Genomic DNA, 15,088 nt, shown 5'->3' on the forward strand with positions numbered 1-15,088 from the left:
GAAAAACTCACACAGATAAGTAGTTGAAGCAACAGTGGGCCTCCAAACATTACAATTGAAACACTACCTTCACCTGTAAACTGAAGGACATGGTTACGATAGAAAATAGTCAACCCAAAGTATCATTCCAGTAAAAATGTTCTAGTGTTATTAACAAAATAATAAACAAAGATATTAAGCAGACGAAACCTCACAAGCCAAGAGCTTACAAAACATCTAACACCTCAAAAGCAATAACGGTTTTCATAGATAAATAACAAAAGATGGTAGAAAGAATTACAAGCACAGTAATCTCTCTCACTCGCATACGTATCCTAACGCCATTCCCTTGGTTTTAATGTAGTTCTATTAGCCAACATCAACATATATTGGTGGGTATCCGCATAGTTTGCTAAGTCCAAAATTGACCCTGCTTTTTTCGTGCGAGCCTATTACTACTGGCATTTTAGTTTTGAATAATAACTATGACTGTCTGTTTAACCATTATATATGATGGAAAAATCAGCTTTAAAAGCGGAGGTATAATGAAAAATATTTGATAGAAGAATGTGGTCAACAAATACAAATAGTCTGGTATTCAGTTTGTTTTCTTGGATTTCTTGTTATGGTGTAACACGTAAAATCAATGTGAGATATTTAACATAGTCTAGAACTTCAGTTGGATAATTAAACCTTTATCCGGTTTGGTTGTTCTTACCCCAAAACTACACAATAGGCTAACTGTTATTTGCTCATTATGGATATCGAAATACGATCTTAAGTGTCGGAAAAATGAACCACTCAAAGGCAACAAGTATCTGTGAAAAAATTTCGTATTTAATAGTTTTCACACCTGAATAAAAGAAACGAAAGATACATGATTTGAAAATGTTATTGCCTGTTTATATATTTGCGTGTAAAATACTATTTCTTTCAAAGAAAGAGTATATGTATTGTAAACATTTAAACTTTTAAAGTTACCAGTTATTTTACAAATAAATGCCACATTTCCATCAGCTATTATAGCCCATTTTACGAGTAACTCGTTAGATTATGATGACCTGAAAATATTAAGTCCAAATAAGTTCTTTAAAACCAATTTTACTCGAACAGTAGAGAAAATTAAAGTAAAGAAGCAAGGCAAATGTGTAGACTTACTTATACCCTTATAGAACATATACAAAATGTTTAATACATGCTTGACCTGCATGACATACTATGGGAAAATGTGGTGTACAATATACTTTAAGGTCGGTATATTGGATCACGGTCGTAACAACGACCATAGAGATTGGCACTAAGCACAGGGTCTGTAAGAGTTGCCATAGTGACCAGTTCTTTGAGTTGTTGAGACATAGAGAAAGTCCATTTGGTTAGTGGCTGGAGATACAAACCGCTTGTCAAAACATTGGGATAAACATAACTAGTACTAAAATTCCCGCTCAGCTTGATCTTGGTGAATACAGTTTTGGTTGTAGTAGGAAAACTGGAGCTCTGCTTGTTTTCCTGGGACCTGCAGACAGTCAAGAGACAGACTTCTTCACACCAGAAGTAGTGATCCTTTACACTACGAATGCCATTGAAAACTGCAAGGTAGAAATTATCTTTAAGAGCGTTTGTGTCATATTCGACAGTACAACATAGGCCATTATTACAAGCTACGATTCTGTCGGAGCTTTTGTGAAGTTTGCTCAATGTATAATTCAAGAGATCTGTTTGTTCGTAATGATAACTGGGCGTAGAAGTGTTAAAGACTAAGTTACTCGTGTTAAGATTTTGTCGAGATATTGGGCGTGATCGAATATTGTTCTTAGAATGCCAGTTATTGGGATTTTTTGGAAGTTGTGCGAAAAGCAACTTAGGTTTACCATCAGGTGTATGAGTATAGTTCAAAGCTCCTTGTGTTCCAGAGTAAATACCACTACCAAGTGAACCAAGAGAGGGTTCATGTATGTTTGTAGCTACTAAATTAACTCCTAATCCCAAGGACCAAGCCTCTTGGAATTGATGAGCAGCAAGAAATGGCAACTCATCAAACCACCAAGTTGGAAACAAAACTGTTTGGACTCCATGGTCCCTTACAAGTTTCATTGCATCTTCAAATAAGATGTCGAAACAAGTGAACATACCCATTACACCAAAATCTGTGTTGAAAATGGCATACTCAGGTGTTGAAGGAATGTTATAACCGATCTCAAAGAAAAGATGCATCTTGTGATAACGAGCTAGAAGTGTTCCATCTCTACCAAAAGCCACATTAGTATTGTAATGATATTCTCCATCAGGTGGACAGTGAGGATCTTGGGATATCTGGCATGGTTGAAGATCACCCATGTTGGCAACAAGAACGATTCTATTAACTTTAGCTGCACAACTTAATTTTGTAAGGATTGGTCGATCTTTGAATTCTTCTTTTTGGACACATGGATTCCAGTTTTCTTTTTCTGGATTCGGGATATGCTCTAGAATTTTTCGATTTTCTTGTCGTATTGATTTCGCACTATACAAACCATATTCTGGGAAAACAATAATGTCAGCGCCCTGTGAAACACAAAAAACAAAAGCACTCATTTACATAGTAAAATAGTTCTTTAAATATATTTAAATACAGAAAACTTATTCCAATTACAAATTTAAAACGTATATTTCAATTTGTGAAATTATAACAACTTTTGTGGAACATATAAAGTGTAGTTGGCTACCCAAGTGAAATATACTTATAAAAATGCATAAATATGTATTTTTCATCATTTATTAATATATTGTTTTAATAAATGTTAAGGAAGATTTTGTGGTATGATTCGATTACACATTACTCGCATGAATAAAATATACCTTTAACTTAGCTCTGAGCTTTACAAAAGTAATTGTATTTACTATTTCATAATGTAAAACTAAATTAAACCACCGAGTTTTTATATAAGATTATCAGTTGTGCTATTACACGATTTTCAGTTAATTCATAAGAACATTTATTCATGAATAAATGGTTTTAAACGACCAACAGAGAGTTTATACTATCACGTTTACAACAATATCTAGAGTTTTAATACAATTAATAAACAAAGTTATATAACGAAATTTGCTTCATTGAACACTAAACGTTTCGCTTTACAGCTAAACCACAATATTCAGCTCAATACAAGTAAACCGAGCTCATTTTATAATCTCAGTTAACATTGTTATTATATAACATGAAGTAATGACAAACAATAATTTTAATATTTACCGAATGTTTATTCAAGAGTACTTTATAAAAACGACCGTTAATTTAATAATCCTGGTGTTTTGTAATAAAGGAAGCCAACAAAAGTGGTAAATGCGATAGCAACAGCTTAAATGTTTTTGTTTTATTTGTTGTTGTTTTTTGTACGTAAACTGTAAATTAGAATTCTGGAATACATCAATATAAATAGCAAGTAAGATATCTTCAAAACTACTTTAGACTGAATATAATGTTTGATATATTTCGAACTGAGTATAATGTTTCCTGAATTATTTACATAATTTAGATTTATCGTAATATTTTCTGAGTTTCTGATATATTTTATATTGATGAGTTAGTTGCCTGAAGCCACTGACGTGTTGGATACATATATGTAATGCTTTTATTAGCATAAGCAAAGGACTTAGACTATCGATTCCACAGATTTATTAGTTCCTGACAAACACTGGTCAACTCTAAATAAACAAGGTTATTTTTGACCGACACAATCTAGTGACCTGACCCTCGTATGATATAAATATGTGATTAACATCTGTCAATGATATGAATCCTAAATGTTACAGATTTGCTATTTCATAGTTAATAAAGCAGGCCTCGAACTTAAGTTCTGTTGATGTGTCAATTCTTGATCGAACAATAAATGTCTAGTATTTTCAAATATATTCGTACAGTGGTAGAATAGGCTTCTTAGAAAACTAATTGTGATACAGTTGTTGAATTTCTATGTTTTTCACACAAAAAAGATACTGGACACATAACACAACATTTATTTCATAAATATAATAAATGTTTAAAAGCTGATATAAAATTATGCCATTACTCAAATTCAGCTTTAATCATGCTGAGAATAGTGTGATTTCTATTCACAAGCTTAGAATATTGTTGAAGTTGAAAGGATTAGGTTGTAAGACCATTATTTAAACTTGTAGTGATTTATTCCAAACTGTGGGGATTGGTATTGTGTGCAGAAATTGATTAGGCCAGTTCCTTCATAGTGTAAACATTACCCACGTAATTCTCACTTTAACGCAAGGCTTTCCTTTGGCACGCCTTTCAGAAAACATCTCACTTGTCGGCAAAACACACAGCTGGATATTTTGATAAAACATGTTATATTACCTCTGTTTTGTTTTGTTTTCATTAGAGAGTCCATGTGACACCACAGTTGAGTGACCCAATTCCAAGTGTAGCTATGGTGAGAACTGAAAGAAAACTTTGTTCTCTTGACCGATTTTCTATACTAGGACCTAACATACATCGCATGCAAAAAAAGGTTTTTTTTTATTCTTACTTATCAAGTAAAGTAGAAAATGTGTTGTATTCCTGCATACCATAAATGCTTTAGACATGTTAGTTTTTAACTAACACTGATCTGAAACAATTAAACTTTAAATGCTGCAAACATGTTACTTTTGTTTATCCTTTAACATAGCTGAACACCCAATACTACAGACACGTTAGTTTTTAACTAACACTAATCTAGAACAACTAAACTCTAAATGCTGCAAACATGATACTTTTGTTTATCCTTTAACATAGCTGAACACCCAATACTACAGACGTGTTAGTTTTTAACAATGCTATACGTCCCTGAGCCAGTTTTTATCAAATGTAATAATAGGTAAACAATCGCCAAGTTTTCATATTTTTATTTAAATATAGATGACGTTTCGACATAGAGCTTATTTGTCATATCGTACAGTTTAACTATTATTTAATTTTAATATTTTCGTCACCTATGCAGCTTTGACTATATTTGTCCGATTTTTACATAACACTAGCTACCAGACTACACACTGATTAATACACTATCCAATTTTTACATAACACTACCAGACTACACACTGATTAATAGAAGATCCAATTTTTACATAACACTAGCTACCAGACTACACACTGATTAATACAAGATCCAAGTTTTACATAACACTAGCTACCAGACTACACACTGATAAATAGATCCAATTTTTACATAACACTAGCTACTAGACTACACACTGATTAATACAAGATCCAATTTTTACATAACACTAGCTACCAGACTACACACTGATTAATACAAGATCCAATTTTACATAACACTAGCTACCAGACTACACACTGATTAATACAAGATCCAATTTTTACATAACACTAGCTACCAGACTACACCCTGATTAATAAAAGAAGCATGTTCTTCACTGACACCAAATAAAGTTCTAAACCTCCCGTTATATAAATGTGTTACGTTTGTATAAACACGGGTTAATTATTAAGCAATATGATATGATTAAAATATGTAAATTCTTAACCAAAACTGTCTAGCTGCAAGCAAATGTTATACTGTTACTCTTATAAGCTTTCAATGAAACCTGCATTTCAAAATTAATTTGTAACTTTTGGTTTCTATGTTATCTAAAATTTCGAATCCGATACGAAGCTTTCTAAAACATTGATAAACCGATAAATCATTTTTACCTAACAGTGTACAGTTAAGTCCTGACTCACCCCTGCTGCGGCTCGACCAGTCACTTCAGTATATATTTTGATATTCTTTTGAATGGCGATTTGAAGTGGGTCATCGTCTCCCAATCTAACGTGTTCGTAGACAGCAGCAGTAAAGTAATCTGTTTGACTCGGCCAATGAACGTACGAGATTATGCCTAGTAGTTTCAATATGTGACTCGGTAAGGTCAATATCATGCTGAAAAGAAGTAAGTTGAAAACATTAGGTAGTACTGTCATAACTCTATTGTTTTCTAATATAGATACAGCTTACCGGTCAATATCATAAAAGTTTCATAAAATATGCAAATGACCTTCTAGAATTCAAGAATTTACAACATGTAATCCACTTCGATATACAGACTATCAACTAAGAACAGGTTTTATTCTGTGAAACATTTGAAAAATAGAATAAACAGGACTTTGGTTTTGAAATACAGTGATATTATACAATATAAGTTAAATAATTCCTCTAATGAAAACTACATGTAATGCATACAATAAAGAACTTTATTTGTTATCAGAACCTAAATGTTACTGGAGTCTTTTTTACCAATGAAGTGAAAAGAAATACGCAAACTTTATTTATAGGTATCTTAGCCTGATGAAGAAAATTATCCAAAACAACACTCTTAAAGACACTGGTCTTTAAGACGGTCACATTTTTTTGACCGTCATGAAAAGAGCTAGCTGTATGTAAAAAGGAACATCTAGTGTTTTAGTGGTCAGCATTAAAAGTGAGAGATGAATTTCATTTGGAGCAGAATGAGGATGTACGTTTCTGGTTGAGCTTGTGTAGCTTTGCACGAAATTCAAAACAAACCAAACCAACTATTCCTAACGTAAAATTATGTTGCATTGTTGATATGAGTTCCATTGATAAAACTCGCAATGTAAAAGAATGTTTGAGTTTTATGAATTACATAACATTGCGTTTCCGTGTTTCACTACAAGATCGTATAAGATTGTTTTTCAATGTCAGCAGTACAGCGTCTTTCACATTTAACTCTTAGAACACAGAAATATATTTCACTGTAGGTACTTACAAGTTATTAGAAGGGACATGTATTGAACTGTTGTGGTTGCAATGTGAAAATATGTTTCATTGTTAGCACCTTCTACATGAAAATGTGTTTCACGGTTAGTTTTCGGTCTTTGTCTGTAGAACACATTTATTATATTTTATGATGGCTATATAAATTATTACATTTCACCAACATTTTATGAGATTGGTACACTGAGAGTCTCATCTATCAAAATGTTTATTTTTTGTTATGCGCAAAACTACACAATGAGTTATATGTGCTGTGCCCATCACATGTATCGAAACCTGAATTTAGCATTATAATCCTTCAGACTTTCCACTGAACCACTAGGAGGCCTGTTTGTTTGTTTTTTGAATTTCGCACAAAGCTTCTCGAGGGCTATCTATGCTAGCCGTCCCTAATTTAGCAGTGTAAGAGTAGAAGGAAGGCAGCTAGTCATCACCACCCACCACCAACTATTGGGCTACTCTTTTACCAACGAATAGTGGGATTGACCGTCACATTATAACGCCCCCCACGGCTGGGAGGGCGAGCATGTTTGGCACGTCGGGGATGCGAACCCGCGACCCTCAGATTACGAGTCGCACGCCTTAACACGCTTGGCCATGCCGGGCCTAATAGGTCTGTAAGAATGAACCGTATTCTAAATATGTGAAAGCTACCTTGAAGTATTTGAAGCTAAGAATATGGAAGAGACGCTTTTCACCCTTATCAACTCACATATACATCATGTGTTAATTTTGTAATTTTCAAATACACAAAATTGTTACAGATTTTTTGTTTTCCAGTGATATGCTAATATACTTTTCTCCTTTTATTTTCCTCTGCCATATGTATATCTGTGTATTTATTTAAACTTACATAAGTGTATGAAATCTAAAGTAACGGGTATCTATTTGTTGAATAACTCATTGAAAACTTCCCATTAAACCATCATTTATCGTGTTACCATGTGTGATGCTAATTTCCACTTACCTTCACATATAATATGAACACTCCTAATATGTGATTGCTTACTTGAGTTGTACAAAATAATATTAAATTGTGGTGTCAATAACAATTATATGCACATATGTGAGTTATAAATAATATTATTTTATTTCATATTATAGAAAACAAATGAATTTTATTAAATCATATACGAGAAGTTAATTTCAAAGGTTTAGCACAAGTCTTTGTTTATTTGGATGTTCTTCATAAACAGGACGTATCAAACTACGAATAATCCTGCTCATAAGATGTCACCCATACTTAAGTGTAGTGGGCACTAGTCAATACTTTAATTACTTTTGTATTACGTTTATTGTACTGGTTATTTGTAGAGATAGAAATAAATGAACAGAATTTATTCTTCTTGAATAATTAACCTCTTTTTCCTGGGGCTGATATGACAATCTGAATAACTCTGGAAAGCTTGATAACTCCAAGTAAAGCTGTATTCACCGTATGTAAATATAGAAGCTAACCATGGTCAAAAAGACTATGGACCACACCCATTACTTACAGTGGATTATGAATGTATTCTTTAAATTCCAAAAATCGAAACAATTAACTAAATCTGTTTGTTTTTTTAGTTTGACTTATTCACATCCTGTAAACATATCCTAAAATGTCCTATAACAATGGTACCATATTAAGGTACAATTTTATTCGTGTGATTGAATAATTAAGACATGAGATTATGATAAAAGTCCATTTCTATATAAAGGCCTATCATTGCATATGCAAAGAGACATTTCGGGAACTTTAACCCAGTCTTTACGCTAACAGGATGTATAACTTATTTCATTTCCCATAGTTACATCTGACGTTATAAGAGGATGGCCACTATAATAATTGAATATCCGAATATTCTGTGACCAACTGCGATGATCTCTATATTATTCTAAGATGATTACCTATATGTACTTCTAAAATTTCTGCCAGTTTGGTTTGATAATCATCAGAAAATAACATAAGATGGCCTGAAATTAAGTTCAGTAAAAAGAGGTGTAGTGCTGCTAGTTAGAGTGAAATTGATCTTGCGAGGACATGTTATCCTTATTAACAGCCAACAGCATTTCATGGAAAACTGGATAATTCATAGGATTCGGTGTTTTCTTTTGCCCGAGTTTAATTTTTAACTATAAAAACTGCACATAAAGCTGAAATAAATGTCCTCAGTACATCTTCATAAATATATAATATTTAATGGTTGTAAAGGATAAAACAGAGCAGTATTTAGAAACACCTAACCTTTCCTCGGTGCTTTCCTACGTCTTGACCTTAAAAAGTGAGTTTAAATGGTCGAATTTCAGTAGTTAACCAATATAGTTATAGTTTTCCTTAGTAGAATACACACATTACAATATAGTGTATTCTTAGAATACACATATTCACACACACAAACACGTTTTTCCTGTCCCAACAGCGATAAACAAGTTTCTCACATCATCTACTGAACTTATATTTGTTACTTTACAGGCAGTGACTAATATTTCTAGCCTGAAATGTTTCATCATACTTGTTCAAAAATTAATTTCTTCATCGAGTCAAAAATATTTTTGACTTTTCTCTACCTGTGGCAATACTACTTCGGTTCCACCATTTCTCGTGTCAGTATCTAGAAATAATGGTTCCTGGTGTCAGTATGTAGAAATAATGGACAAGAAACGTGAAGACTGACTTTTTAATGTTGTAATGCAGAGTGGTGAGTACATTACATTAAAACAATTCTGAACATGAAAATCATCAAATTACATAACAACCACAGCAGATATAAAGTTGACATGACATGTATTGTGACATTCTTTTGAAATTCCTTAGGTAATATGTTGCCCAAAATAATTAATTGCTTTTATAAGGATATGTAATTGCTCTTTATAACGCAAAATATCCATACAGTCAGATCATAAAGATGGGTTAAGACTGGGAGTTAGAATTTCCAAGATTATGATAATCCTCTTACTTAATAAAAATGAAAAATTAGAAATGGATCATTTTAGAGAAATAGGACAATCCAAAAATAGACTTACAACAAGTCGTACCGCAATCACGTAATAAAGTGCGGAGTCTTGTAACAAGTGAGAATCCACGAACACAAAGTCAGTAGCAAAAGGCATCCACATGTCTCGTGGTATGGTGCACAACATAATTGAGCAGGTTCTTTATCCAAAAACGCGACACAAATCATATGTACACAATCTGCTTCCACGACATGCTTTATTTTGGTAAAAGTGTTGATACCCATACTAACTGTCCTGAGATACAGGTCATTCATGCTCTTCTGTACGAATACATACCAATCAAGTTGCCCAATGCACCATCTATAGATTTCTATTTGATCTGCGTGTTGAAACTGACGCTGGGAAACTGTCTTTCTTGTACATTAGAAGTAATACTGAAAGCTCTACAGTTAGTAAGGTATGCTTTTGACATGACAGCATTATTAATAAGCCTTTCACAATGGAAACTATGTTGCAGAATAGAGTAGGACTGTACATGGACTGAATAACATGATGAAGCTTCTAAATTGCTTTATTACAATATATTCCACGAATGTACTATAAACCTGTTTAATTAACATAATTTCCATTTATTACTCAAAACTAATAGAAAACACCTACACTATGTTTTATTTCATTCTGAACGAACACGTATTCGCCGTTTCATTTAGTTTAAATCAACCTGCAATATATATGAATACCCCAAGTTGCCATAACCGTAAAATGTCCCTTCACTAACACAATGGATTTAACCACATGTCTCACCTGAATGGTATAGTACAACTTGTATTAGCACTTTTCTCTCTCTTTCTTAATGAAAAATCACATGCTTACGAATACTTTAACTTTAAAATGGACCAGATATATTCGTTATTAACATCACATAAATCAATAACACTTGTTTTTTTTCCTTTAATATGGTTTAAACTAATTATCGTAATCGGTACCGAACAAATACTCTCAATTTTACTGACAAAATGTGATTTTTGTACCTTTAAATTATTATATATGTAAGTATACATACATTGGTCTATATACAGTATAATATGCGTATGTTAACACACACATACACACCAACAAACTTATGTGTCTATAAATTACATATTTACAAAAACATACTTGCGTAACATGATGCTACCACTCTGGTAACCAGTGTTTACCTTTGTCATTTATCTTGTGTTTTTGAGTACAAGTTACGATTTCAGATACCATGCATTAGTCACTAGAACGCTGAGTTGGCCAATATTGGAAAAATATTCGTTAAACTAACATAAATCAACAAAACATTCTGTGTTTGCTAAACTTCACCATTCAAAACACAATGATGTTCGTGACTACGAAATATATATTAAGGTGCAAACATACATACACCAAAGCTTAACAACTAGTCTGCTGTTATACCTTAGCAATTTTACATAAATATCGTCAAGCTTGTTATTTAAAATAAACATGAAAAACAACTCTACCCAAATCTAGCAAAATCATATATTTATTATGTCCATATCAATTTTTTACATTATTATTAAAGTGCAATGCACTTAACTTACTTCGTTTAGAGTGGTAAAAAACTGCCAGAGCAATTAATATGATCTTGTGCTGCAAAATATTGTAATCACAACATTGTATTGGCCAATATACACCGAAGTGCGGGAAACTTCCGCAAACAAACATATAATCCGGCATTTGACTCGAATGTTAATGAAACAAGTATGGCAGCAATCATTAATATAAAAACCGATATTTTGACGAAGCGCCAAGAAACATATAGAAAGAAGACACATACAGTGCTCCACAAAAAAAGAATACCACTGCCAGAACCCTTACAACCACTTCAGAAAGTGCCAGCTCACTTCATCTGCAAACACGTTCCTAACCAGCGGTTTTTCTCCTACGCCGACTGCGTCAGAGCTAGGGCTGCGACGATTACGGACTTTTGTAACCTGTTAATCTTTGCCTCGTAACCGAACCGTAACCGGTTAATCGTACTATATTGCCCAGCCCTCAAAAGTTCTCTCCTGTCTTGGAAAAAAAAAACGATTTTTCTGACACCAACAGAAGAGGAGAGACCCAGATGATCCCCCCCCCGCCGGAAGTTTGCTGTGTATTATGCGAAATTGCGAACTCCAGATCCATGAACTCTTTTGCTGGACTGTCCTCAGTGTCCTGACCAGGTGGCAGACTACCGTCAGGTGGTCATTGAAAGTTGTTATTCATGTTCGAAATGATAATACAACAACTATTCAAAAAACACAACAAACTGGGTTCCTTAAGAGCATCAGTGATAGCCAGCTGTAAGCTATGTGAGAAACAAAACATATGTTCTAATTTGGCCTCCTTCGCAGCGACATCCATGTTGGACGCATTGTCCGTGACTAGGGCAGAGATAGCATCAAGCCCAAACTCCGCAGCAATATTTGTGACATGTTGTGCTATGTTCACCCCTGTAGGGCGGTCATCTATTGCCCGAGTAGCAATAACTTTGGTCTTGAGTTCCCACTCCGCAGTCAAAAAATGGCAGGTAAGCGTAAGGAACGGCTTCTTCTTCAAGTTGGTCCACAGGTCAGTTGTTATAGCAACTGTTTTCCCTGACATTTCTCCCACAACTTCTGCTTTGCACTCTTGATATGCTGAGGCTAAGTAGCTATTTATTGTCTTATTTATTGTCTTTCGACTAGGCACGTGGTACTGGCTAAAGCCCTTGTAATTTCATTCACCTTCTCCTTGCCCAGAGCTCTCACGGATGTATGCCAGCCTTTTAAAGACGTTTGGTTCCGCATTGCAGATGTGCCACCACTACAGGACAAAGCAGCTTTGCACAACCTGCATACAGTTTTTTCTTGCCATCTGTCAAGTCAAAATGATCCCAGATAATAGATCTCCGACCATTTTTTTTTTGCTAGATGACATTGTGCGTTCATTAGCCGTTCATGTGTTTGTGTTTTTCTTATAGCAAAGCCACATCGGGCTATCTGCTCAGCCCACCGAGGAGAATCGAACCCCTGATTTTAGTGTTGTAAATTGGGAGACATACCGCTGTACTAGCGGGGGGCCATTAGCCGTTCAAGTAATCAGATATCAAAACAGGAATTTGCGCGTGACGGCCGCACCAAACGTAAACAAAAACTCTAAAGGCTTTCAACAACAACAACGAAAATTCAACCAAACAAAGAGGCAAGCAGTTCGTAAAATCGCGATAGGCAAACATACCAATGCCAAGGTCAAATAATGGAATATTTACACGCAAATGTCGATAATCGTATTGTTTTCCCTCGTTTATTTTTCTCGGAAAAAAATCTTAGATTAACCGGTTAGGAAATCCGTAACCGGTTAAGAGCAGTAGCCGAACCGTAACCGGTTAATCGTGTGATCGTCACAGCCCTAGTCAGAGCTCCATCTCCGCCTGTTCGCACCTAAAGTATATTAACAGACAAAATTGTACCCGAATAGCACGGATGGTGAAGAAAAACAAATGTTTGGCCATCTCGGGTCTTTAAAGGCCAAGCAGTAACCGAACCGTAACCGGTTAATCGTGTGATCGTCACAGCCCTAGTCAGAGCTCCATCTCCGCCTGTTCGCACCTAAAGTATATTAACAGACAAAATTGTACCCGAATAGCACGGATGGTGAAGAAAAACAAATGTTTGGCCATCTCGGGTCTTTTAAAGGCCAAGCAGTAACCGAACCGTAACCGGTTAATCGTGTGATCGTCACAGCCCTAGTCAGAGCTCCATCTCCGCCTGTTCGCACCTAAAGTACATTAACAGACAAAATTGTACCCGAATAGCACGGATGGTGAAGAAAAACAAATGTTTGGCCATCTCGGGTCTTTTAAAGGCCAACAAATTTTCTTTGAGTCTTGAAAGATCTTAAACCTGAATTACTGCCACAGACTGTAATGTTCTGACTTCATCAGTTTGTTTCAGCTGCATTTATCTAACGAGTGTAATAATGTTTTCTCTGCGGAAACGTTGATACAGCTCACTAGGTATCAAGTTATCACATCAACATCTTGCTACCAAACATCGCTCAATAAATACAGTAACTAAAGAGCACACGACTCAGATTCGTCATTGATTGATTAAATAACTAACTGTAGTAATTGGATAACCAATACTACATTTTAACCAATCATTAGAACAGACGCTTCTTCGACTTTTATTTCTTTGTCTGATTCCTTATGTGAAGTGTGTAATGCGTGCGGCATCTTCCTCTTTATCAGCTGAGTCTGGTTCATAAAATGAAATCCACCTGCTCGTGCACTTCTAAGCATTTCGTTCTAAAAAAGACTTTTGGTAACAGAACCTCAGCTACTTAACATGTGCAACATATGCTACTTGTCTGTGTCACGGAAGTCTCTAAAGCCATCTAAAAACGTAGGTTATTTAGCTAATAAAACACAAGATGTCAGGATGTATATACACAAATCTGTTTGTTTTTGAATTTCGCACAAAGCTACTCGTGGGCTATCTGTGCTAGCCGTCCCTAATTCGCGACTGGGATGCGAACCCCCCACCCTCAGATTACGAGTCGCACGCCTTAACACGCTTGGCCATGCCAGGCCAATATACACAAATAATGAGTACAAGTCGTTTTACACGGTACTACATATACTTCGGTTTTAATTGTCTTATTTCAGAAAGAAAGTTGGATTTGATAAGGCTCAAAAAGAGGTGCCAAGATGATTTCAAGTTGAGAGATGAGGGTTATCATATAGGAGTGGACAGAAATTACTTGACATGTTTTTGTTCGAGACGAAAGAGTCTTGAAAGGAAAGAAACGTGCCTTTTAAGGATTATTAAAGTTTCGTAACCGATAAATTAAAAAAAAATTGTATTTAATAAAATGCAGGAAATACTACTGTAGGACATGTATTTAAAAATAGAGAAATTCAAATATGATAAAACATAGAATACTCAAATGCAATTATGTCAAAACAGTCTGACTATTCCTATAAGTATAGTAGAAGCTCCAACAATGTTGGATTATTAAAAGTAAACGAATTAGTATCTTAAAGACTAGAACTGGATATGAGAAGAAGGCTTTCTATATATACTCTTCAAAACAAGAAACGCAAAAGGGATATTTTTGTTATTTTAAAGAGAAATATATGTAATAACGTTACAAGCTCAGAGTATGTGATGTTACACGTGTTAAGGCACTGATTGTCAGACCAAAATGACAATTAAAGTTGTGCACTTTGAAAACGGAGGAAAACATCGGATTTTTCGCCAAAAGGCATTCGTGTCCAATGAATTTGTTTGAGAGATCTGCATGTTCTGCAAGTGCAACATGTGCAAAATCCCTATAAAAGTGACGGGTTCTCGGTTTCCATAGTTCAGTGTTAAGCCATTGACACGCAATACAGTTGC

At 34.7% G+C, this 15,088-nt stretch overlaps 1 protein-coding gene across 7 annotated transcripts in view; it reads right to left on the reverse strand.

The window, feature by feature from the left end:
• Nucleotides 1-794: 794 nt before the first annotated feature.
• Nucleotides 795-15,088, reverse strand: part of LOC143240143 (pantetheinase-like) — a 78,931-nt gene continuing 64,637 nt past the window's right edge. For all 7 annotated transcript variants that reach the window (XM_076482080.1, XM_076482083.1, XM_076482082.1 and 4 more), the window contains 2 exons: nucleotides 5,693-5,888; nucleotides 795-2,520 (listed from right to left, as the gene is read on the reverse strand). In XM_076482080.1, the coding sequence (XP_076338195.1) occupies nucleotides 1,225-2,520; nucleotides 5,693-5,888 (1,492 nt within the window). In that variant the 3' untranslated portion in view covers nucleotides 795-1,224. The remainder of the gene's footprint in view (nucleotides 2,521-5,692; nucleotides 5,889-15,088) is intronic.

This window comes from Tachypleus tridentatus, chromosome 13 (assembly GCF_004210375.1).
Source record: "Tachypleus tridentatus isolate NWPU-2018 chromosome 13, ASM421037v1, whole genome shotgun sequence".
In the NCBI taxonomy this organism is placed as follows: domain Eukaryota; kingdom Metazoa; phylum Arthropoda; class Merostomata; order Xiphosura; family Limulidae; genus Tachypleus; species Tachypleus tridentatus.